This window comes from Aspergillus pseudodeflectus (genome assembly GCF_044049435.1).
Source record: "Aspergillus pseudodeflectus strain CBS 756.74 chromosome Unknown BJX68scaffold_16, whole genome shotgun sequence".
Taxonomy (NCBI): Eukaryota; Fungi; Ascomycota; class Eurotiomycetes; order Eurotiales; family Aspergillaceae; genus Aspergillus; species Aspergillus pseudodeflectus.
Window position 1 is genome coordinate 190549 of NW_027263792.1, and position 23563 is coordinate 214111.

A 23563-nucleotide genomic window follows, 5' to 3' on the forward strand; every position below is an offset into this window, starting at 1 on the left:
ACAAGTCCAGGCTAGAGCAATCGGTATCTGGTTCGCGGCACGGAAACCCCTGCAATGGCATTTTTCGCATATTCGGTCAGTTTTATCAACGTTTTATTGGCCATACACCCGCATAATGTTTAGAAGGCGATTCTTCAGACGTCGCTGTAGGTCCCGAGCTGAGTGTGCCTCAAGGGGGCAAACTCATGCGGCGTGACATCAGCTGGCACAGCCGCGGGGCTCGTTTCAGCCAGCGAACAGCTCATCTGGGGGGTCTCCTCCCACACCTGGCTGTCCCCTTCTCCTATCTCCACCGCCGAGCATTGACCGCAAACTCCTGTCCATCCTCCAGATGTTACTCGAGGGTTATGGTGACGACAGGCGATTCAACAATCGTTTCTTCTTATTTATCGTGGGGTATTACTCGGGTTGTTGACGAACACCCGAAGAGCAGCCCCACACCTAACAACAAGCTTAGCGACAAGGACTGAGAGTGCAAACGACAACAGATCCTCGGCAATCCTAGATCCACGATCTTTCACTATCGTATAGCACTTGTTGATATCCTATATAACCATGCCTCGCCGAAGCCGCCCGGTTGAGTATGACGATATTGTACATGACATCGATCATGACATTTACCCCAGCCGTGCGAAAGGTGGGCCAATAATTGACAGGGAAGCACCGTACGGTCATCGCGCGCCTCCCGGACCATACGTGGAGATACTCGAGCGACGTCACGTCCGAGACCGTGCGCAGCCTGAGATTCCTCGCGATAGCTACGAGTATCTCCACGATGGCGACCGCGTCGCCGAGAAGCTTGAACGACTTGACCTTGATCCATACCCACGAGAAGAAATTGTCGAGAGCTACAGGCGGAAGAAAGATGACATCAAAAGGGCTGCTGCTAAGTCTCGAGGGAGGCCACGATCAAGGGGAATGTCCGAGATGGAGGACGCCTACTACTCTACTGAGGAGTCTGACGAGGAATATGAGAGCGAGTCGGACGAGATAGTGGAGCCCGTCCGAAGGGAAAAGAAGCGGTCAATATCTCGACATGAGTACGAGACTCGCAAAGAGCCCATACCGCGCAGTAGACACCCGAAAGAAGAGAAGCGAGTGCACCGGTCAATGTATGAGGAAGAGGTCTACCCTAAAAGTGGCAGCTCGCGTGAGGACCATATGTCGTCGCACCGGAAGTCTGCGCGTTATGAACCTCCTCCCCGTCCACGACATCGGTCACACTACCATGTTGACATTGATGACGTGGAAAGTGATGAGAGCGACGAGAGTGAAGGTATAACTGCCAGACCCGAAGCCCGGATAATGATGCAGAAAGAACGCATCAAGAACAAGCAGTATGCGGCGCGGAATCGAGCTATCTCGCCATCTTCTCCCTCGTCGTTATCTTCATCTGCAGATTTATCTGAATCTGAACTTCCGAAAGTACCCCTGCCAGTCCCCGTACCGCCACCGTTCTTCAAGGAGCCTGGCAAGAAACACAAATCTCTCAACCACGGTAATATCCCCAAGAGAGCATTTGCTGCAATAGCTTACTGGTAGTAGCGAATGAGTATCGGCTGCCTAGTCCGCCTCGGGTCCCCAATCTGCCTCAAGCACCTGTTCCACCTCGTGTACCAGACCTGGAGACCGTCCTCAGTGAACGCGATGCTCGTCAAAGGTAGGCCGGACACCGCTATCTTCCGATAACCCCCATTGATTCTAGATGTAGATTGAGGAAGGGAAGATCCTCCAGGGAAGAGATCGAGATTGAGCGGCGGAGTAAGGAGTCGTTGATTCCAACTGCCCCTGAACCTCCTCGGCGAAGGAAAGAAGAAGCGGTGCCGATGGTTATAGAGGAGCCACGAATCACAGGTCACAGGGACATCTTCATAGAGGATGACCGCGCCGGCCCACACATGGCCATGCAACGCGAAGTCATCGAAGAAGAGGATTATTACCGACGCCGAGAACCTAAAATACCGGGCTCCTACAGCTCACCCTCGAGCGACACCATGGATGGATGGGCCATCGTCCAAGCCCCTCCTAAGATGCCCAAGATGAAACATACCGAGAAGGAGCTGGTCGACATCCATGAAGAGACAAGGCCACCCAAACAGAAACACCGTCGACCCAAGGTAGTTGAGAAAGAAGAAAGGGGGCTCGAGATCAATGATACACCTCCACGTGGCAAGGTCGCACGGCGTTATGTCGGCGTCAAGGACCGGAAGGAACGCCTCTGGACGGAAATTACCAAAGATCTCGTTGTCAAGGAAGCCATCGAGCGCGCAGGGTATGAGTACGAGGAAATGGACTCTTTCTACTACATCTTTGCCAACCTTCATCCTGTGAGTTCCACTCGTCCAACTCCTTCATAGTATGGTGCGAATCAACCATTAACCAACGTCTAAATAGGACGAGGTATCTGACCTGATCGAAGAATCTGACCATATTCGACGCGCGCGGCGCCGCCGTCTCCAAGAGATTCAGCGCGAGCGCGCAGTACCCCCACCCTCAAGACGTGCCCCAGCCAAGCCAGCGGCTCCACCTCCGCCACCTGAGAGGGCGCCGTCGCCTCCCCGTTATCATCGCGAGGACCGTAGATATCGAGACGATCGCAGGCGACGAGAGCCGCAGCGGGATGAAGAAATCGAAGAGGCTCTGTATCGAGCTCGCCCCCCTCGCTGGTAGGAGGCGTTTCTCAGACATAAATATCCTCTTGACACTGGCCATGATGGCCAATGTGCTTGGATGCCTTTGGTATATAACTTCTTCGGATATGGTACGATGGTCTTTGATCATTTGAGGCGTTATATAAATGCTATTTTCTGATAATGAATCGCCGGTAAGGTAGCATCTCTAAGATATAGTATCGTACTAGTCCTAGAATATCGGCCTTAGCAGAGGATCAGTGCTGTGGATCTATGAGTTTATTATTACTAACCTTCTTGTTGCAAGTACGGCGGCAAAGGCACCCATAGGGTATTCACCTTCCACAAAGGAGCATTGCAAACAGGCTAACAACAGGGCGTATCACGAACGCCGCTTTTTTTTCAGCTCTCGAGCCTTTGTTCCGTCAATTCCTGTACAGGGCGTCTACAGGGCGACTTATGGGGCAGTGTTCAAGTTGTTGGCAAGGGTGAGGCTGGCAGGACGCCATCCCCGGCGGCTACAGCTTTCCCACCATGCCCGCACTTCGCATCAAGCTGGCATGTCTTCTCTCAGACCAGCTCTCAGCGTACAGGGGTGGTCAGATATACATCCCTCGGTTTCGAGACCCTCTGGCTTTTCAAACAAGGCTACATATCTCTTCCAGAAGCACAGGTGAGATTTCGAGAGCTCGCAAAATGTGATGGCACGTTGAAGCATCATATAAACCCAGGTGGCCGCAATTATGTTCAGGTAAAGACACAGCCTCATTTGGTATGGGGACCAGATTATCTGATACCGCAGCAGGAACTCCTGTCCAATGGGCCAGCTGTTGGTCAGTGCCAAGAGAGTCAATTTGAGCTTCTGAGGTCACTGGTCTGCGAATAGTCTGCGAACTAGGTATGAGTCTTGAAAAATGGGACCAAAAGTATGTGCTCTAGCCATGACTACTCTTAATCTAAGCTAATGCCAGCTTCTCTGCTCTCTAGATTCTTAGTTCGCTGTGCGAGATGGATTGGTGAAGGCTGGCATATTTATCTGCTTGAAAAAATCCTTGGATGCGGCTTTGACCTGAGCTGCAGTGATTCACCTGTATACGAAGAGTGGCCGTCGACATGTTCTCCCAGCTGGATCTGTGAGGAGGGAACGCCAGATCCTTTTTTTATTGAATATCTTGCCATACTTACCAAAGCCTGCCCAGGTGAGTAAGGCCCCAATCCAGTTGTCTAATCCTGTTGATATTAAATCACAGGATTTGCTGGATCGACACCTCTACATGACATGGTGCTCCAGAACGACAGAGACGCGGTAGCCTCGTTTCTTTCCCGCTCAGGGCTGCATGTACAGAAGAATTTTCTGGGCCAGACACCCCTGCACTTGGCAGTCGGTAATCCGGATGCCGTTGAATTGCCTGGTTCAAGCTGGCCACCACATGGACGTCACGGACAAGCAGGGTAGTACGCCACTGATGTACGCTTCTGCAACTGGAAACATCAGCACCGTACAGCTACTATTGACTAAGGGAGCCAATCCTTTCCTTAGAGACTCGAAATGGGAGAGGAGTTTTATCGCATATGCCGCTGTCCGTGGTCATTGGCAGCTGATAATTCATGCCCTTGCCACTATCCAAACACATTACCCGCAGGACGACTTTGACTACTTTGTTTACTGCGCCTGGATGCAACTCATAAGTCGCACTAGAGGGCGAGATGATGCGTGGAGCAGAGTTATGGCCAACCTTGTCAGTCTACCAGCAGATTGCAACACCCTGTTTGACGATTACCACCTTGGAGTCCAGGATAATAACCTTCTACATTACGTTACGGACCACGATGACGCCGAGGTCCTTGTTCAACATGGCTTCAGATCATTTAATCTACCCAACAGTAAAGGTCGAACCGCCATTTATTCTTTGGCGCCCAAACTGAACGCACAACTGACCCGATTCCTGCTTGATTACGGAACTGATCTTAATCATGTTGATCAACAAGGTCATACTGTCCTCTTCAAATTGAGTCAACGACTATCATATATGGGCCATAAGGTCTGGGATGCGCTCGACTCCATAAGGATATGCCTAAGCGGGGGTCTCGATGTCTGTTCATCAGACGATTGCCGATGTCCGTGTTCCCCTGGAGGATGTTTCCTTCCTGCTGCATTCGATATTGCTTCCAGAAACTACATCATACCCCGCCAACCGAGCTTTATATGGGGTATGGAATTTCTTTCCATTGTGGAGGAGCTGAAAGGTCTTGATGACTCGAAAAGAGTCCTGCTTGGATTCTTACGCAAGCCACATTTCGAGAAGATTGACATAACTCATGTATGCTGTTGCAAAGGGTCGAGGATCCCAGGCTCGGATTCTCATTCACGCAAATCAATGGCCGAGGACGGTATCGACGAGATTATGGACGAAGAAAGAGAGTTTATCGCGGAGCTTGAGAAAGAAATGCTCCTCGCAGCTTCGAAGCCCATGGCGTGCTTGCTGTCTGAGTGGATGGTCATGTTACGAGACAAGTACAAGGAGGAGTACGAGAAACGGGATAAGAAGTACAAGGAGTACGAGAAACGGAAACAGAGATCTGGTAGTCATGAAGCCTCTGACATGGTAAGTGCTACTATTTATTAGGGGCTGTGCGCACTTCTGACAGGGACAGCCGCCATACAACGTCGACTATAAGAACGACACCTATAGAATCTGCTACGGGGGTCACATGCCAAGTCCCACACCTATAACCAAATATATGGCTGGATACATTATATGGTTGGAGCATCAGTACAATAGGTCAGAAGCTTCTGGAGAAGCCGAGTCTCAGAGGCAAGCATGGTACGAGCGACGGCTTGCATGGTTCACGGAGCTCATGGATGTTATGGAAGTGGATGCTAAGACACTTGCCAAGGAAGTCGAGTACTATATTCAACGTGGATCCTGGGAGGAGCCAAATATTCCGGATCGGGAGCGCATAGTTGAGCGCTTTCTAGCATCGATGGAGATCCAAAAGTCAGCAAAAGACGGACCATGAGCAGGAGAAGAGAGCTAGAGCTGCGTACAGGAGCAGTGCGTAGGTCTTAGATGAGTTCTATTCCTCGACGACATGGCCTTTGATCCTCTCGATGCCTTGCAACTCTTATTCTCCACGAACCAAGATCCCAAGAACGACCATAAACCACGATACCGCGCCGCCAGCGCCGTAGACTTTATCAACCCCTTCAAGTTCTACAACACCTACGCCACGCGCGATCTAGAGGGCTACAGCATGGGCCTCCCATTCTTTCCCATGTTCTCAGATTCCGACAGTGGGCAGAGCCGGAAGGATATCCTTACTAGCAAGGATGCTGTCCCCGTCCGCAGTTGCTAGGGCGGGTTGGTTGCATTCGACGCCCAATTCTACCAGCCCGGCGAGACAGCATTTTCCAAAGTTGAAGTCGCAGGCTCAAGTTTACCAGCTCGTTTCCGTGCCCTGCAAGACGTAGATTTATTCTGGGACGCGTCCCAGTGCTGTTTGATCCATGCCGGCACGAGATATAAGGTAGACTTGCTAGAGGTATATAGTTGGCATGTATGGTGAATGTAACGATTTACAATGATTGTGTACTACTGACACGTTGATTATGCTTCAACGTGGTAGACCGGGTTAGAGGGTTGGAAGCCTAGTCCGTTACGCTGTAGGTCCCTGTCCTGCCTTCTGAGCTTGAGCATGGGTGGTGGAATTAACCCCGTGCTAGAATTTGAGCTAGGGTAGCTGTATTGTCAACATCAGGCCGAGGGAATCAATCGCTTTGTACTGTGCCGGTGTAGGTCCAATCGCCTGCGATCTGAATCCGTAGTGCCTGACCATAACCTGCCTATCTACTGGATGGCAGATACTATGGTCTTCTCAGCCCCCTGATATCCTGTTACTCGTACAATTAAGTGATAATAGAGAAACCAGCTTAACCCTGTGAAGTGTTATATAATCTTTGGTCAAAACTGAGCCTGGCGTGTCTGGCTTTTAGAAGCCAAACCAAGGTATGTATGTATAATACACTGTATATATTCGAAGCTCAACCCTGACTGCTAACTAAACTACAGTATTTCCAGACATCCAATACCATATCTCCGAGCCATTTCTATACTACACTCAAAAGATACAAAAAGAAAAAAACATACAACAGTAGGGATTCGCATGTGGTCACCCACCATACTACTAACCTACCGGCGTGTGGCTTAAGTACGGCTGAGCGGACGGGAAGCCCTGTTCTCCACACCCTGTGGTCGTATGTACTTGGCTTATGAAAAACCATAAAATATATGGTACATGTACCTAAGTGCTCTGGACTAAAGCTTTTGGCGAAAGGCAAAGGAGTCCAAGACTCGGAGTCTATGTATACAGACTGCATATTGAGCCTCAACGCGGATACAAGCCTTCTTCTCCGCGCCATATCTCGCCCAATCAGCTCGTTCTAGTAAGGCCTTCGCCTCTAACGAGTCATGGCATTTTCGCTACGTATATTAGACATCAGATACCATCTGAATTAGCGGTTAGCAAGGTTGAGCACTCTGCAACAAGATTTAATACGGAGACCACAAATTCACCCACCCAATCATACTTCCTCAAAATCTCCCAATGCCTCCCGCAGCTAAATCACCAAGGTCATGATCATTCCCCAACCGCACAAGCACAAACACACCCACATCTACCTCCTTTCTTCCAGTCACAACATCGTGGACATTCCCCGAAGTTTGCTCAACGCAGTACATCAGTCTACACCACACAAATGGAGTCGCAACACACATGGGGTTCAAGCCGAACTCGCGGATCCCATCCAAACGCACCATGCAACCCGCCGAAAAGTGTATACCTCACCCACGGAGAACTTGCACGAGATGTGGAACACGGCTCTCTCGCCGGCAACTTCCTCTGTCCGGAGAATTTGACATTCGTGATTAAGATGATCAAGGGAGGATTGAGAACGCCGACGGCGTTTTGTTCTTCGTAAGTTACTTTTCAGGAGCCAGCAAGCGAGCAAGCTTGCAGGCAGGGGTCACACCATGCAGTATGGTGCCTGCCAGAGTCAATTTTTGATTGTTTGGTCAAACTACTGGTGAATACACCGCAACCATCACCTCAAACACACTCGGAACCCTCGAGATCGCTTGCATCTCACGCCCCAAGTCCTCAACAGGGATCACTTATGCAGACGAAGCTAATACCGATATTCCCATTGCCACAGGGCACCCGGGTAGTAGATACAAACTGTTCTCGCAGCCTGTGTCCGGATGGAATATCAGACCTGCTACCGCTACAACAACTTCTTCCTTCACAACCAAAACTATGCCTTCTCCCGGGTTACCTCTAACGCAGATATACGTATAGTACAATCCCTGTCCCGCCGTGATGAATACACTTTCACCAGCAGCGGCGACGGCTCCAGCACGTGCGCTATTACCTGCGTCGCTGGGACTGTACTTATACTGGTATCAATAGCAGTGCGCACCGCGATCGTGGTCTGGGGAAAGATCAGAAGGAAAAATAAAAAGAATAAAATGAGAAAAACAATGCACCGAGAATGGAAAAGACCCTGTCCGGGGACAAGGGGGTGCGACTGAGATGGATGGATGAGATACGTTGCGTTTTCGGTCCCCAGGAGTTAGGGAGATACAGCCGGTAGAGATGTCCTGGGGCTATCGGGGGCCGAACTACCCAATGCTTCGAGTAGTAGTAGGGCTGCGAATGGCGGAGCTGGAGGCATGGTGTACGAACTGAACGCTGCTACATGGATGGAGCTTTGGAGGATATGATAGCTATTTTCTCTCAGGACTACTACCTATCAGCGGGTATGGGTTCGTACGGTTCGCCACACAGCTAGTATGGAGTGTTTCACGAATTGGGGCAGGTGCGCGCACAGCCCTAACTGCTATCTGGGTCGCGCCTTCCTTGGTATATACCATCGTCCAGAGGGAAAACCCACCATCGCACCTTCTGTACTCGTCAACTGTCTCAAAAAGGCAGGCACGGTGATGGCTGGGTTGCACCTTCCCAAAGTATGAATATAATCCAAGGAAAGAGCAACCGATCCCCTCGTACCTTCCGCAGTTGATGACATACGGGATGGCTCTTTCCATATCTGTATACCTTACCAGCCAGGGAAGGGGCGTATCTCAGTCGCTCCTTCCTGAGATTACCCAGATTGGTTGTTGGGGAAGGAAGGACAGTCGCGCCTTCCAGATACTATTTCTCCGTGGGTTGCTCTTTCCCTGATTATCAAGTACATATGTGCATGGCTCAAGGAAAGAGCAACCCTCGTTCCTTCTCCATTCGATTGCTACACCGGTCGCTCCTTTCCTGTTCGTATATTTCCATACATGGAAGGTGCGTATACTGGTCGCACTTTCCCTGAAGTTATTACATTAGTTGTTTGGGGAAGGAACGACCATCGCACCTTCCATGTCTGATGTGCTTCACGGGTCGCCCCTTCCTTTAGTTGACTATGGCGCTTCGCACTCTCATAGACAAATGCATGAGATACGCTTGATAGTCTTCCGAATTATGGATCCACCATATCGGCCTACTGGATTGCAGCCGATAGACCGTGCCGCGAGGCTGATGTCGGTAGAAGACGGTAACGAATGTGCCATCTATAGACCCAATGTCGATTGTCCTCCTGACGGAAGGGAGTGACCAAAAATAACTCGTAGTAGCCCTCTCCAGAAGGCATCTAGATAAGTCCTGTCTCACCCAGAGCTTTAAGCAACTGGAACTAGACGAATCCTCGCAGGTCCTATGATGGAGAGCATGACCAGTAGGTTGAGACGAGTCTGAGCATTACGCGAAGTAGATGCTACTACTAATCGCTACCAGTATCACGTACCTGGATATTGAGTGCTCGCTATACCGTCTCATGCCTCGCGAACTGAAAAATCTACGCAACCTCGAGTCAAAAAGCCTTACGACACGCATACGTACTGGAGCATTCCTCGACCCCAGAACTAAGGCCGAGACTAGTAGCTAAGACAAGCCTACAAAGCGGGACTCTCGCTGCGCCCCATTCTTTGACAGCTGCAATGTATTCCTGAGCCCGCCACTATTTCCCAGGAAGCGTTGGATTCGATCAGAAATGGGGTCGCTGAGTAAAAGAATGTGTGCTCCGGGAACACTCTCAGTGCGTTGGGGCGTTCCCAATGCTAAGCTGAAAGTTCAAAAAGGCTTGCGTGGAATGTCTCAGGATTCGTGAACCGTGCACGTGTGTGCCCGAGTTTTGGTGGTCGCTTTTCGCCGAACATCTATTTCTTTGGTTGGGGTGATATGGGGCTGGATGCGAGGTGCGTGGACTGCGAGGTTGGTCGGGCCGTTGCTATGGTAGTAGGTGAGACGCGACTGTCTTTGATTAGAGTTCTCCGAGGGAACTTCAGCATCTTATTTGCCGATAGAATGAGGACACAGAGAGCTATTACTAGGCGTCGTTCAGTAGTAGTGATCAACTCGAGGTGAATACTAGAGCGACCTATACTACTAGGTTGTCTGTATATAGACCGACACAAGCAAACCATTTTCTCGGCGACGAAACTCCGTAGTCCGGTGAATCGCCGTAGACACAGATGATCACTCAAAATAAGCTTGAGACAGTGCAGACGGGAAAGGACCGTGGGTTGACTGATCCATTCGATTCCGGTCTGTGGATCTGGATTCGTCATCCGTTGAGTGTCCAGTGGAGGCAACTAGATACACATACGGAGTACTAGTCCAGCTTCTCAAGTCCTTTGTAGATACAGAGAATGGTTTGTTGTAGACGGACAGAAGGAATCAGAAGGAAAGCGAACAGATTAAAACCATCTGATATCAGGACATGTCTCTCATTGACCTCTCTCAGTGGACTGTCAAGACTTGGCTTGGGGACCCGTGGGCGACTTGTCTCAGTGGACACTGCAGCTGACCGTTATCTCCGTTCGGAAGGGTGCAATGCGTATTTTTGCAATCTAGCGCGCATTCCGAATGTCGAGGGCGAGTCATGGAAGAATGTGATAGCAACGGCCTTGAACCGAGTGAGGTCGGATGCCGTATACAAACATCTTTTGATGCCCATGGATGAAGAAGAAAGTTGAGAGTATCGCATTGGCTGGCCTGGACATGGCTAGATATTGGATCTCTAGTTCTCAGCCACATAACTGCTGCGCAAATGGCCAAGAAGGAATAACCGGGATAAAACTGGGACCATCCATTAATTGTATTGATTGTTGAGACGCTGAACGTCCGAAGAGCTTGGGTTCTTGAAATTTTGAAAACCGACGCGGGCGGGCGATGTATTGTCGGTTCACTAGCCACGCAGACGAGTGGCTAGTGCTTTGTGTTCTCAGAGGTAAACAAGGGATAATGGGATATTTGACCCGAGTTTGAAGGATTCTTGTACCTACGTGGCAGGCTACTAGTTGCGGATCTCGAGATTGATCGAAGTTTCTTTTGTCAGGCAACAGATCTTCCAGAAAGAAAGCAGTCTCGTCCAAACGATTTGAAGCGAACTCAAACCTTGATTTTGGCTGATACGAAAGGCGGGGTCACAGTTATCAACCGCTTTTAACCCGGCTTCATAGGAGGACATGGACTGCCGAGTTCAGGAATCGCTGGCGAGCGATTTGGTTCAAGCGCAGGAAGGTGATCCAGAACAACAGAGCCGTGCCTGAACAAAAGATCGAGGGGTGATGATTGGCGATGTCAGAAACAAAGTTATTCTGCCGCCCCTGAATATCGATACCTTGTCAAGGTGTGGTGACGTTTCGGCGGTAGGGTTGGGCGCAGGCCGCTCCAGCTGCCAGGATGTTGCCTTGTTTGAGATGCTCGCACAGCATACGGAACGAAAGTCTGTCAAAGGTCGACGTTTTTAGTCTTTATAGGCCGCGCAGTCCTCGAAACCTCCGCCCAGTAGATCGCCAACGGACTGACAACGATCGACTGGGATAACCGCAGTCAAAGACCCTGGTGCGTAGTTGATCATGGTGAAGCAGGAAGCCTCGGCGAGTCAATGTAAACAGCACACGACGCTAGTCGTTGTGTCTTTCGAGTAGTATCCATGGGACCATCGTCCATGGGACGCGAAGAATCACCGGTCTGGTCAGCCACTTAGTTGAGAATTGAAGAGCGTCTCGAAATTTAAGATATGAAGTTGAAATGAACGCAGAATGCGCATCCTCATAAGAGGTCCTGACCATTCATTTGTCTCGCAGTTGTTGCACTCTCCACCTGTCCTGTTTTGATGCAACCGATGTCCTGTGCGGTGGCGAATGCTCAAGGATGGCTTCTTAAAATACTTTGTCAGGGGTATGCGCTGTGACGAGAGTTAGTACGGGATCCAGGAAATGGAGCTTGATAGCCCAATCAGAGAGCTACGATCTGCGCGATCCGCCTAATCTCAAACACTTTTTGGATTGCGTAGCCCTCTTTGGTCCTGGAGTTTTTTTAGTTTTTTTTTTTTGTGTAATCGTGCTCTTCATTGCCCTTCCTTTTTCGGAGGGTGATACCAAGGGACTCTGAGGATCAATAGAAGTTCCGAAATGAGTGGCTTTGAAGCCGCGGTACCTGTTATTACTTTGATCTGATTTGACGGGAGTTGAAAATTGTGACGCAGATATGATGTTCGCGATAACAGTTTGTGGCTTTGTCCCTGGCTGGGGATATTGAGCTTCAAGCAAAGAAGCTCGGATGCTCTCTGTTCCGGTCAAGTCTAAATCTGACTGATTGGATCCTAGTTTAGTGTTCACATGTAAGCAACTTCCTCCAATATACAGAGTCCAGGCGACGACTGCATTGGTTTGTGGCTAACACTGGCAGCATTCCGGTCGCAGTCGCTGGTGCTGAGTAGCGAGGTTGGTGTTGACATGTGGCTGACTGAATCGTCTATAACGCGAGATGGGATCATCGCTTGGCTTCTTCATTATGGCGTGTTGCTCTTTTCATAGCATCAAACGATGAATACTGTATATCCGGAAACAATGTATAAATGGGATGTCCCCAGTTCAGCATCAGAAGAATAATTTGTCAGCGGAGATTCAAAGACATAATGTTTGAATAGTTGCAAATACCACCAGTATTGAAAGTTTAGTATTATTTTGGGTGGGACAACGGGACGGGCCCGCTGGGTCGAATCGTACGGAACTAGTACAGACGAGGTATGCAGAGAAGACGACGACTCTTGGTCTTGGGCTTCCGTGCCCGCAAACCTGTCCTCGTCTCTCTGCCGGTGTCTCACGACTGTCTTTCCTGTCTTCTGAATTTCCTCTCCCTACCTTCCAGAAGAGCGCCTCCAGTTTCGTCGCCAATACCACCTATTCCCTCGCTTATCACCAGTCTTTTCCAACCGATCCGACAGCTGTCTGGCGCTCTTACTGTCCCTTCGCTGCTCCTGACACAGATGATCCCGGGACTCCCCTGATCCCTGGTGTTTCCTTGAATCGGTCGTTTCACCAATGTCGAATAACACGCCCGCTTTATAGTTAAAAAGCTTTGTTTGAACTGTCGCTACGGGCAATCTTTGACCATCTCGTGAGTTTACTATTCTTGTCGAAACAAAGCCGAAGGAGCCGCCTCTAACAATAGACGCTCGAAGGGTCTTTCAGTGCGGGACACTGGTGGTATATCGTAAACCATAATAGTCTCCGTGTCGGTACCTTCGAATACACCTCGGCAAATGACACTTGAACCTTGATCGATTTCGAAACCATCGAACCTTTTGTTTATTCTACTCGGACTCGACCGATCGCTTGAGCAGGAACTAGGGACTATCCTCGCGACGGGGAGACGACAGATTGAAATAACTTGCGACTGCCATTGAAACGCTGCAGGGGTGATCGGAGGCATACAACGAGGGCAGCAGTCATGAATCATCACTACTCACTCCCCTTGCTAGCTCTGCTTGCATGGGCGGCGCTCTGGATGAAGGTGGACAGCTCGATCACATACTGCTCCACAGTCAGCACCGGGTCTTCTAGCTCCTCGAGTAAGTCGGCGCGCTCGCCATCATCTACTCGCCCTAACCTAGCGTCATAGACTTTTCCATATACCAATCGGAAGGAAATTGCCAAGAGCATTGCAGTGGAAGCGCATTCGGTATTCTGCTTGATAAGAACTGCTGGTGCTCAGATATCGCTCCCAACGACGCAACAAATGTCGACACATCCGAGTGTGATGATGAATGCCCTGGATATCCGGCAGATACCTGCGGCAATGCGGCGGATGAGTTATACGGCTATATTCAGCTCGGTAACCCGTCGGGAACTGCAACTGCGCCGTCAAGCTCAACTACACGTAGCTCGGTTAGTACTTAGACTTTTCATCTACTACTTTTGCTGACTTTCCAAGACATCGTCTACAACGTCCGACTCGAGCACTACGACTACAAGCCACTCGACCTCAATCGAGACACACGATGGCCAAGTCACGACGATAACTATTGGAGGCTCAGATTCAACAGCCGCTGCAGATTCAGCCAATGGGTCAGATAACGATGACGGTGGCTCGGGCATCAGTGGGGGTACTATCGCAGGAATAGTAGTCGGTGTTGTGGGTGGCATCGCCTTGATAGTGGCTGCCATCATATTTTTCCTCGCAAAGCGCCGCCAGCGCTCTGATAGTCCAGACGGCAGTCAAAGCGGGACGATAGACGGCCGGCAGAGCAAAGGCTCCCAGATGAGCTATGCAGGCGCAAAGGGGATGTTTGGCGACAATCACAGCCACACCTTGTCAAACGGGTCGTCACATACGCCTCAGCGCATGCCCACTTTTACAGATAATCGCCTGAACACCGGCGCGGTGCTATATCCAAATGGCCGCCGACCCAGCGACGTGTCTCTTCAAGATAACGCAGATTATTCCCGGCCGGTCCTACGGGTAAGTCAACATCAAGGGCTTTCTTTTTGGTTTACGCTGTACGTGACTAACCTTGCATTAGCTTACCAACCCCGACTAAACGTCGACAAGCATCAATCCTTACGAGCTTATTTTGAATTTACGTCCCGATATTCCTTATTCCTACTGGATTTCTGTTTTCACGGCGAAACAGCGGTGTTATGATACCCATTTGTCACATGAACCTGTTTCTTATAATCTATGAGGGGAAAGCAACGGGCTTCTCCCCTCGGCGTGTCTGACTATTTATTATCAGCATACTGGAGCAATTCCTCATCACAATCGGCAGCTGGAGCATTGAAATAGCTTTATGAAGCGCCCATCAACCGGTCGGTCCACCAGGACACCACGGTTTCTCAAGCCGCGAGCCCACAACAGGCGGCGTCCTCGACTCACTCGAATAATCTATTGAAATTGTACATAGAGAGCACCACATGAGAATGTTACCTGTTAACTCCTAAATCTAAGACATAATCTCCCCTGATAGTTCGCGGCAAGCACAATACTTATCAACCTTGGCTTGGCCTGATAAGCCCTCCCATCTGGCATCCAGGATACCCCTGCTAACATCCATAGGGCTCACCCAGGTCAAACCCAATTAATCATCGAAAGCATTATTCTTACACAATATCCAGCATTTCCTGCCTTGACTCCTCCAGGCAAACAACACTAATAGATGAACCTCGGCCCTGAGGTAAAAAGCACTCTGGTTGAGCGGTGGTGGTGGCAGTGGAAGCGGTACAGATAAGCAACACCGCCATCCATCATGGATCCGGGACATTTTTACCCATCTAGGAAATGTACTGTACATCCCATCCAAGCCAACCAGCCCAAGTTCCATCTTCCAGCCTCAAAGTCCCGAGTCCTCCAGCTGGCCTCTCTCAAAGATTGATTCGCCGCGAGAAATCCCCCTCATTCCTTTTCCGCTTCTGTCAACCCAGTCCGGGGGCGCCCCGGAGGGCCGGAATATATGCGGGCATATCGCTACTGGATGACGATAATGGATTCGAGGGCGGTGATGATGGATAACCTTTCATCTTTGCCCGCGCGCAGCACGCGTTGTTGTGCCTGTTACCTGCCGGTTTGAGGGGTGATGTGAGTGGTTCCGGGTTTGGCCTGGGGAGATAGTGAGATAGCGACTAAGGTAACGTAGATGGATAGATAAGACATTGAAGAGGAAGAGGGGGATTGATGCGAGTTGCGGGGATGCGAATCTTGCTTTTTCTGGGCTTAATTATCGCGCGCTTTCTTCTACTCGTCTGCCTGGGGGTACATAAGATGGATAGTTAAGACGTTCAACCCTTTCTGATGATCTAAAGGCAGGCTGAGGAGTTAATTCTCGTTTTCTTTCATTACTATTACATGGCGGAGAACTCTTCGAGATGGACATGCTAAGTATCCACGATAAACCGTGGTGGGCAGGGCTCGCCCTCGTCGCCCTCGCAGCAGGCCTCTGCATCCTCGCCGTCACCAGCACGCAAGGGAAACCCCTCGTCAACCATATAGCCCGACTGCGCCCAACGCGCCGAACATCAACCAGCAAAACTCCACCGCGCTCAATCTCCCCATCAAGCAAGCAAGCCGCCGCCGCCGCCGTACCGCAAAAACCGTCGTCATCTCCCACAAACCCCGTCGACGTCCTCCCCCCGCAGCGCCGTCATGTGCTCGCCACACTCGGAGTGTCGCACAAGAGCGAGATCGGGGAGGAGGATGTTCGACGCAAGATCCTGCCGATGACCGTGGACTACACGACCGCGTGCCAGGGTGGTGATAACGAGGAGCGATATACTCCGACTGGGTTCTCGGTCGCCGATCTCAAAGCCCTAGGCGATTTCCCGGACTATGCGGCGCTCAGTGGCGTACCGTTGCCTGCGCCCTATCCGGGGTTTGATATCAAGAGGGCGTTGCCTAGACCGTATCGGCCGTTTCGCTGGACGTATCATCAGACTATGTGTATGTATACTTCCTCGTTCGTGGTGTGACGTTTTCCTGTCTTTTGGTTTTGCAATTTATCGATTGTCGCGGGGAGAAACGTAGGCTGATTGAGTGTTGCACGGAATTGTAGCCCTGACCAAGTTGGAGCCTGATTGGTGGCTTGAGCTTGAAAACACGTACAAGGAGCGGATTGCGCAGCGCAAGGCGCTGTTTGCGGAGCATGGAAGCTCGGTCCTTGGTGCTCTTCCGGGATCGGAGTTGGCGTGTAAGGAGCTCATGGAGATGGTTCTGCAGTTCCTGTGCGCGCGGTATCCGCAGTACTTCACACTGATTGACAATCGCATCTTGAAGAATGGCATCCTCGGGACGGAGCAGGATATCAGGGCGAAGCCGCCGCTCGAAATCCTCATGGACAATGTACCAGAGGACTTTGGTATCATGTTGCGTGACGATAAGACGGGGAATTACTTCCTGCGCGCCGGTGTGATTTGCTCTTCTATGGGGTGGAATGTCGGCACCAAGATTGGGCTGCAACTGCATCGAATCCACGATCCTATTCCGGATTACAAGGAAAAGATGCAGTTCTCTATGGATCGGTATGTTGATCTTGCAAATGTGCAAAGATGCAAGTCCACTAACAGTGCTCCTGCATAGTTTCTTCACGAAGATGCCAAGCGACAAGCCAATTCAACGAGGTTCTTGGGGCCTCGAAATCGGCAAGCCTCTGTACATGCCTGCAGGAGACCCACACGAGAAGCTCCGGACGTTCCAGGACCCCGATCTGAAGTTAGAAGACTGCTTCCTGAGAGTCGACTGGCAGACCCTCCGTCGCCTCCCGCTTTCCGCTGCCGTTGTCTTCAACTTCAAAGCACTCTTCACGCCTGTGACGGAGTTCAGAGACGAGCCCTGTGTTCCCGCGCTTCTAAAGAAGATAATGACCGAGGGAAAAGAAAACTTGATTAAGTACAAGGCGACATGGCATGTAGAACACGTCCTTCTTCCCCAGTTCGAGGAGTGGATACGGGAACAGGAAGAGAGTGGCGCTGTCCCCAGAGACTGGGAGGTGAGTACATTAGATGATAGTCCGTGGTTCAAGAATTGGCAGGAGAAGTGGCATCGGCAGCAAGGATTCTAGTGCGAAAGCCCCTTCATGACCGGGGAACGGCTTGTACAGAATAAGATACTGTATGCATTTGGGTGGTTGAGTATTTAGTGTTATAGCATTTGAGGATTGTCCGTTATATAGAGTGACAATGGACTTTTCCCTGTACGTCGCGAGGAGTGACCGATTCTTCCTTATACCGGCGCGGATAATCCTGGTATTTGGCGAGGGTTGCTCATAAACGTCTCTTTCAAAGAGCGTATCGAACCAAAAAAGGGCGCTGGACTTATATCTATGGGAGTAGAAGCTCCTGTTCCAGTACCTCATCGCATCTTTGAACCGTAGATGGGTTGCTTTGCTAGGAAGTAGTCATGTTGATCGTGAGACACCCATGGTATATACTAGATGGAGTTTCCAGAGCAACCTCGAGCTGATACCGAGCAGATGCCGGAGTCCAGTAGTTTGTCACTTTGATGCGGGCGAGAGCGGAGTCAAGTGTGTTGGATGATGGCGAGAGGCAGTGCGTTCAGTCATCAGCAGAGCGATCAGAGCGATCAGAGCGGGCATCGCTCGAATGCCCATTTTCATCGTCACTTTTATCCATCTCCTCCAACTCATCCGCAAGGGGGCTCTCACGCTCATCTAGTAAATCGAGATCCTCCAATTGCTGCCGCGACGGCAGTTTCCACAGACTCGTACCGCACACACGATCCTTCGTCAATAGATCATCAACAAATTGATCCATGTACGTGAGTACAAACGAGTCGCGGACCCGTCTTTTCAACTTCCGATAATCGAGCAACAGTGGTTCCAGAGTCTTGTACACCTCGACGGGCTCCCACGTCAAACGCACGTAGAACGCCGCTAAAGCGCGTAGATACTTAAAGTCTCCACGATGTTTGACGACGCTGCTCTGCGCACGTTCCTCCGGTGATGTATCTTGATCGGCTTCGTCGGCTTCGAGTTCGGGATCGCTGAAATTCAGGTACTCCAAGATGATTTCTCGGTCCGGATTGAGTTGCAGGAGCTTGAACGCAAGGCAAAGGAACGGAGAAGCCTTCTCGGAAACTCCATAGGTACCGCCAAGGAATGATAGCTCAACCGCGCGATCGCACAGGGTTGCGGCGTTTAGACCGAAACACTGCTCTTTCCAGTAGTAGGATTCGGTAATTCGGTCGCGAACGGCTTTTTCGAAGAGCATTGCGGGATTGAGGCCGCGGACCAGGGGGCCGGTGTAGCCCCGGTCATCGAGAAGCTTGCTGGCATCGGCGCGATGGGAGGCCATGGTAACGAATTTGCTGCCTAGAATTAAAGAGGGTGTAACGGGCTGAGGAGGTTGAAGAGGCTTGGAGAGCTCTAAGAAAATCGATGTCACGTTACTTGGCTTAATGCCAAGACTTTGCTTATCGATAGTCGCACCGACAACCACTCCGCATCAACAATCAGCACTGACGTCTATTGCCTTGCTATAGATGACTTGAAACGCACGATAATTCCTGTTTCCTTCCTGTGCTTAAAGCTAAAGGGTGCTGCGACTCTTATCTTTGTACTTGCTTCACGCGTGTCGAGAGTTTGAACCTACAAGAGCAGAAATTCCACCCCCGCTACACATGCCGGTACAACACTAGACTTAGCCATGGTGCTGTTGACACATTCCACGGTCTCAGTCATTGTGTCTACGGGGATATTTGTCATATTCACATCTTTACTTTTCCTGTCAGGCTATGCACTACAGCAGCAGTCCGTACGAAATATCCAACATGCGATTCGACCGCCAGACCAGCCAAAGGCACATTTATACACACGAAGCACCCAAGATCCTCTATCAGATCTAGACTTGGACGCGCAGCAAGAAGACATAGAAGAGCTGCAAATGAGAAAGCCCGCAGAGAGTACTGGCAACTATGCATACCTACAACTCCTCTCCGAACCTGACCCCTCCAACATCTGCTCCGCAATCCTCTTCTTCAAACAACTCTCCACAAACGGCACAGCCATCCAAGACCGCCTGTTCATGTACCCACGAGAATGGGACACCATGACGGTCTCTCAGCCCGTCTCAACAGCGCTCTCACTCCTTCGCGCCGCAAGCCTCAAATACGGTATCTGGCTCTTACCGATTGACATGAAGGCTGCGACATCGGCGGGGTACACTATCACAGATACGAAGCTGCTGCGTATAGGCCAAATCCAGTTTATGCAATATGACGGCGTTCTTTTTCTCCAGACGCCTGGTCTCTTACTCGACTCCACAAAGCTGGACTCCATGTTCACGTCGCGACCGCTACCTCTTCGACACGACAAGAATAGAGTCGAGTCATATAACAACAAAGCATGGATACCCGTGCCTCTGCGTGCTGAGCGAGACACGGACCTCCCGCCCGTATACCTCATAACAGTCAACAGTATCGAGAACGGCAACATCGAGGCGCGCGGACATATCCCTAATGTAGCTCTCGATGGATTTGGGCGCATAGTCACGGGCCCCTGGGGCGTACAATCAGGAGATCCAGGTTATGTGTTCTTCGAACGTGACAACGATGGTCAGGTGAAGTGGGAGCACAACCCACTGTTCGGTTCCTGGCGAGCGCAACAGTACGAGGTTTGTGATGGGCTTGATCTGGATAATGTTCATGATTATGATGATGATCTTTGAAATGTACCATGTGTTTTGAGTATGTACTGCTTTATATATAGGCTATTTTGGTAGCGTTAGCATTCAGCGTTTGGGCATGATTATGGGTGCAGTACTATATATACGAATCGGTAGCACCGAATACGAAACAGGAAATGAACTTCATGTGATTCTGCAAAGCCATCTTAGATTAGCTATCAAACCAACCCCATCTCTCTATATCAGGCAGCCACCTATCCTAAATCCTAACATCGTGACACTATTCGAAGGCTGTGGCCCTCATAGCAAGAAGAGTGAGGCAAAAAAAACCAAGAACCAACGCCCATTAAGAATAGCACCAACAGTAGTAGAACATGTATGATACAAATACCTATATTCCATCCCCTTACATTTCAAGAGATTCATAAAAATTGTTCCTCGCTACCGAGGAGAAGGGACGCCAATCTCGTATCCTAGCAGGACTTCTGTCGTGCTGCCCTCCCAGCCTCTATTACCGCTCGTGGAGATGAGATATCGACACGCCTGATCTATGTATAGTTGTGAGACTGTCCCCGTGCGGTGGCCAGGGATGATGAGGAAGGGAACCGTGGAGTGGCGGGTGGCTTGTTCGTGTTTCAGATCGTAGAGACGAAGGATGTCGTGGGATGCGCTGTGAAAGGATTAGTTATTGTTTACTTGAGGAGGTAGCTGAGAGGGGGTGGCGGATGGGCTTACCAAACGAGATGTCGCCCGTTAGGCATTGCTTTGAGTGCGGTGACGGGCCCGCTTCCTTGCGGGAATTTAAAGGTTCGCTCGGGATCTCGTAGTCCCTTGTGCAGACTGTATTCTTCGACTGTGCCGTTTCGGCGCCCTGCGTAGATGTAGTTCCCGTCTGGGGACCAGCATGCATTCATGCACCAGGGCGGCGAGTTATGGGGAGTGATGCGGGCGATGGCGGATGGTTGCCGTCGGTCCCAGACTCGGATTGTGCCGTCTATTGAGGCGGCGAGGAAGGTGTTGTCGGTAACGTTTGTTGCCTCGAATGGCGTGGCTTGTGATTGATCTGGTTCTTGAGGGGGTGGTTCTAATTCTTCAGCGTGAGGAAGGCCGTTGGTTAGTGGCTGGGACAGGTGATTGGACATGTCCCCTGGTTGAGAGTCTACTGGCTGGCTAGCGAAGGGAGTACCCATCCCAATACCGCCAGCATCTTGGGAGGAGAAAGTGTGGTCGAAGATGCCGTTTTGCTGGATCATGGGGTCCCCGTCTGGCTCTCCCGGTGCGTCCGCGTCGGGAAGAACGCCGTTGGCGAGGGCTTTGCCAAACTCATCATCCTCGTCTATGCCGAACGCATTAGTGGACGGGCCCAGACCATCGCCTCCCGTGCCATCTGCATCGCCGAATAGAGAGTCGGCTCCGCCAAAGAGCGAGTCTGTTGGTGACCCCGCCTGCGGGTTTAAAGCACCATTGTCGCCCTGGTCATTTGATGTGTCCATGTAGTCGAAGCTGTTGTTTACGCTGGCTTGATTATTTGAAGAGTAGGTTCCGTTGGGTTGTTGGAACTCGGAGGTATCCCTAGGGATTGGGAGACTAGACTCCGGACGCAGCTCAATCGCTGATATTTGTCCAGCGCTCGAGCCGAAAACACGCCGAGTCTGCCCTGTGTTGAGGTCCCAATCGAAAATCCGTTTATCCCAACTTCCGGATAATAATGACTTTTCATCGGATGTCAAGTTCAGAACGGATACGGCTGAGGTATGTTGCTGTAGGAGAGCAATCTCCTTCCCTTCTTCATGCCGGATAGACTGCAGCCGGATACTACCCGACTCCAAGCCGGACAACAGCCAGAGACCCTCGCTTTGGGTGGCCAGCGAGTACACCGGTGATAAAGCGGAGCCGTCCATGTTCTCCCAATATGTCATCAGCACACCTGCCTTTATAACGCTGTCCACGAACGGGTGCCGTTGCGCCACGGTCAACATCAGCTTGCTGTTCATCGAATCCACCCAGTTGAACTTCCGCACATATCCATCCGATCCTCCGCTAAACACCCATCTCATATCAGCCGTGGCTGTTATAGCGTTTATCGATGTACTGTGAGGAGCAGCCGTTGTCGGGACTATATCGTATGTGGAGGCCGTGAGACACTCTGCTCGCACGCTCGGGTGGAAAACGGAGACTAGATCTGATGTGGCGTTGTTCGGAGCTGGGGGACTGAACTTGGTCCCTTGATTCGATTGTGTAGCTATACCGGCGCCCTCTGATGCATGGCTAGCATTCGAGGGGCTGTCTGGATCCTGGTCGTCTGCGTCGCCGTCCGCGTCCATGTCCGGCTCGTTGTCTCCCCCACCTTCGTCCGCGTCCCTGAGTGTATCGTCCATTTCGTTGTCGGAGCTTCCATCCGGCGACCCTAAAGTAGTTCAGACATGTCAGTTTTGGCCTGCGGTTGCGAGATGTCTTCGCGGAGGGGAGTTTAACCTGCGAGATCTCGATCGTCGTCATCTTCCACGATTGATGCCATTGTGTCGCGGGGTCGGGGTCTTGAGGTCCGTTAACGGCCGTGGACAAGTTTTTCGAGAGGAGAAAAGTATCGCAAATCTTTTCGCTAAGTTTGTCTTTGCTTTGGACGACCTAGTTTTCGTCGGCGGCCCCAGAAAGAAAGTGGTATCGATATCAGAGTCTCATGGCCGCCAGAGCTTCGGATTAGTCGCCGCGCGTATGAATACTGATTTTTCGAAGGCAAGGAGATGTGAATGATTCTGCGGCGAGCAGAACTTTAAAGGAGTGACTCAGAAAATAGTTCTCGCGCTGGAAGTATGGCTGGCCATCGCATCCCATTTCCCCGACGTCAGTCACGTTTCCAGCCCACTGTTGCCTGGGGCATTAACTTCCCAAAGCAGGCTAGTCTCTTCATAACCCTTAATCCATTTTATCCACCTTATCGTGTCGAAGTATAGGTGACTGGTATATCAATGAACACCAATTGGCAAGAGGATTGAAGTCAGGCCAAGTTCGTCTTTTCGAAGTGAATAAACAATTTGGGCACTGCGAAAGATGGGCAGCCTGCATATGTTTGAAACACCATGTCTTAAACACCGTCACTCGATGGCAGGCAAGATGTTGACAGGCGAAAATCAGCAGGAGCAATCCATTGGCGACGATTGAGACAATTATCCAGGAGAATAAAAAGATTTATGATAGAAGAGTGGCCCTAAGATTTTCCAAGGTGAAGGCAACAATACCAGGAATCTCATTAATAGGCAGCTTCCTCCTCCAGTCTTGTTTGCTTTTAACACTCCCAGTTTCGTTTGCAGCTCTCGCCTAGAAAACTCGAGCTGTCATTCCGCATTGCAGTGTGTTTTCTTCTGTTTTGCTCTTTTTTGTCTCATTTCCCCTGCGATTGGGCTTCTT

General features: G+C 50.7%; 8 protein-coding genes across 8 annotated transcripts; 5 read left to right on the top strand and 3 right to left on the bottom strand.

The window, feature by feature from the left end:
* Window positions 1-235: 235 nt before the first annotated feature.
* On the top strand, window positions 236-2906 carry BJX68DRAFT_61133 (uncharacterized protein). Its single transcript, XM_071049493.1, has 4 exons — window positions 236-1498; window positions 1546-1660; window positions 1712-2327; window positions 2395-2906. Exons 1-4 carry the CDS (start codon window positions 556-558, stop codon window positions 2668-2670), a joined length of 1950 nt encoding a protein of 649 aa, XP_070900187.1. The 5' UTR covers window positions 236-555; the 3' UTR covers window positions 2671-2906.
* Window positions 2907-3471: 565 nt separating this feature from the next.
* Window positions 3472-6138, top strand: BJX68DRAFT_234956 (ankyrin repeat domain-containing protein). The gene is made up of 3 exons (XM_071039818.1): window positions 3472-3556; window positions 3618-5236; window positions 5286-6138. The coding sequence occupies exons 2-3, from the start codon at window positions 3968-3970 to the stop codon at window positions 5649-5651; spliced, it is 1635 nt and encodes a 544-aa protein (XP_070900188.1). The 5' UTR covers window positions 3472-3556; window positions 3618-3967; the 3' UTR covers window positions 5652-6138.
* Window positions 6139-9591: 3453 nt separating this feature from the next.
* Window positions 9592-10389, bottom strand: BJX68DRAFT_61211 (uncharacterized protein). The gene has a single exon (XM_071049494.1). It carries the CDS (start codon window positions 10301-10303, stop codon window positions 9893-9895), a length of 411 nt encoding a protein of 136 aa, XP_070900189.1. The 5' UTR covers window positions 10304-10389; the 3' UTR covers window positions 9592-9892.
* Window positions 10390-12819: 2430 nt separating this feature from the next.
* On the top strand, window positions 12820-14966 carry BJX68DRAFT_234963 (uncharacterized protein). Its single transcript, XM_071039819.1, has 4 exons — window positions 12820-13596; window positions 13647-13912; window positions 13959-14486; window positions 14548-14966. Exons 1-4 carry the CDS (start codon window positions 13476-13478, stop codon window positions 14563-14565), a joined length of 933 nt encoding a protein of 310 aa, XP_070900190.1. The 5' UTR covers window positions 12820-13475; the 3' UTR covers window positions 14566-14966.
* A 920-nt stretch (window positions 14967-15886) lies between these two features.
* On the top strand, window positions 15887-17630 carry BJX68DRAFT_275028 (heme-dependent oxidative N-demethylase family protein; the record flags this gene model as incomplete). The annotated part of the gene is made up of 3 exons (XM_071047756.1): window positions 15887-16457; window positions 16570-17035; window positions 17094-17630. The coding sequence occupies 3 exons, from the start codon at window positions 15887-15889 to the stop codon at window positions 17572-17574; spliced, it is 1518 nt and encodes a 505-aa protein (XP_070900191.1). The 3' UTR covers window positions 17575-17630.
* A 1-nt stretch (window position 17631) lies between these two features.
* BJX68DRAFT_61222 (PRP38 family protein) lies at window positions 17632-18878 on the bottom strand. Its single transcript, XM_071049495.1, has one exon. It carries the CDS (start codon window positions 18824-18826, stop codon window positions 18068-18070), a length of 759 nt encoding a protein of 252 aa, XP_070900192.1. The 5' UTR covers window positions 18827-18878; the 3' UTR covers window positions 17632-18067.
* A 115-nt stretch (window positions 18879-18993) lies between these two features.
* BJX68DRAFT_234970 (uncharacterized protein) lies at window positions 18994-20337 on the top strand. Its single transcript, XM_071039820.1, has one exon. It carries the CDS (start codon window positions 19178-19180, stop codon window positions 20195-20197), a length of 1020 nt encoding a protein of 339 aa, XP_070900193.1. The 5' UTR covers window positions 18994-19177; the 3' UTR covers window positions 20198-20337.
* An 18-nt stretch (window positions 20338-20355) lies between these two features.
* On the bottom strand, window positions 20356-22959 carry BJX68DRAFT_61260 (WD40 repeat domain-containing protein). Its single transcript, XM_071049496.1, has 3 exons — window positions 22631-22959; window positions 20891-22562; window positions 20356-20825 (listed from the first exon to the last, which is right to left on the bottom strand). The coding sequence occupies exons 1-3, from the start codon at window positions 22671-22673 to the stop codon at window positions 20597-20599; spliced, it is 1944 nt and encodes a 647-aa protein (XP_070900194.1). The 5' UTR covers window positions 22674-22959; the 3' UTR covers window positions 20356-20596.
* Between the last annotated feature and the right edge of the window lie 604 nt (window positions 22960-23563).

What these genes read in the sequence shown, in the direction of transcription:
- BJX68DRAFT_61133 (XM_071049493.1), top strand. Translation starts at nt 556, where the DNA reads ATGCCTCGCCGAAGCCGCCCGGTTGAGTATGACGATATTGTACATGAC. An exon ending in GAACGCGATGCTCGTCAAAG is followed by an intron (nt 1,661 to 1,711) that starts GTAGGCCGGACA and finishes TTCTAGATGTAG; the next exon opens with ATTGAGGAAGGGAAGATCCT. An exon ending in TCTTTGCCAACCTTCATCCT is followed by an intron (nt 2,328 to 2,394) that starts GTGAGTTCCACT and finishes ACGTCTAAATAG; the next exon opens with GACGAGGTATCTGACCTGAT.
- BJX68DRAFT_234956 (XM_071039818.1), top strand. Translation starts at nt 3,968, where the DNA reads ATGTACAGAAGAATTTTCTGGGCCAGACACCCCTGCACTTGGCAGTCG. An exon ending in GTCATGAAGCCTCTGACATG is followed by an intron (nt 5,237 to 5,285) that starts GTAAGTGCTACT and finishes TGACAGGGACAG; the next exon opens with CCGCCATACAACGTCGACTA.
- BJX68DRAFT_61211 (XM_071049494.1), bottom strand. Translation starts at nt 10,303, where the DNA reads ATGACGAATCCAGATCCACAGACCGGAATCGAATGGATCAGTCAACCC.
- BJX68DRAFT_234963 (XM_071039819.1), top strand. Translation starts at nt 13,476, where the DNA reads ATGAATCATCACTACTCACTCCCCTTGCTAGCTCTGCTTGCATGGGCG. An exon ending in CGGGTCTTCTAGCTCCTCGA is followed by an intron (nt 13,597 to 13,646) that starts GTAAGTCGGCGC and finishes CTAGCGTCATAG; the next exon opens with ACTTTTCCATATACCAATCG. An exon ending in GCTCAACTACACGTAGCTCG is followed by an intron (nt 13,913 to 13,958) that starts GTTAGTACTTAG and finishes TGACTTTCCAAG; the next exon opens with ACATCGTCTACAACGTCCGA.
- BJX68DRAFT_61222 (XM_071049495.1), bottom strand. Translation starts at nt 18,826, where the DNA reads ATGGCCTCCCATCGCGCCGATGCCAGCAAGCTTCTCGATGACCGGGGC.
- BJX68DRAFT_234970 (XM_071039820.1), top strand. Translation starts at nt 19,178, where the DNA reads ATGGTGCTGTTGACACATTCCACGGTCTCAGTCATTGTGTCTACGGGG.
- BJX68DRAFT_61260 (XM_071049496.1), bottom strand. Translation starts at nt 22,673, where the DNA reads ATGGCATCAATCGTGGAAGATGACGACGATCGAGATCTCGCAG. An exon ending in CGACGATCGAGATCTCGCAG is followed by an intron (nt 22,563 to 22,630) that starts GTTAAACTCCCC and finishes GAACTACTTTAG; the next exon opens with GGTCGCCGGATGGAAGCTCC. An exon ending in AACGGGCGACATCTCGTTTG is followed by an intron (nt 20,826 to 20,890) that starts GTAAGCCCATCC and finishes ATCCTTTCACAG; the next exon opens with CGCATCCCACGACATCCTTC.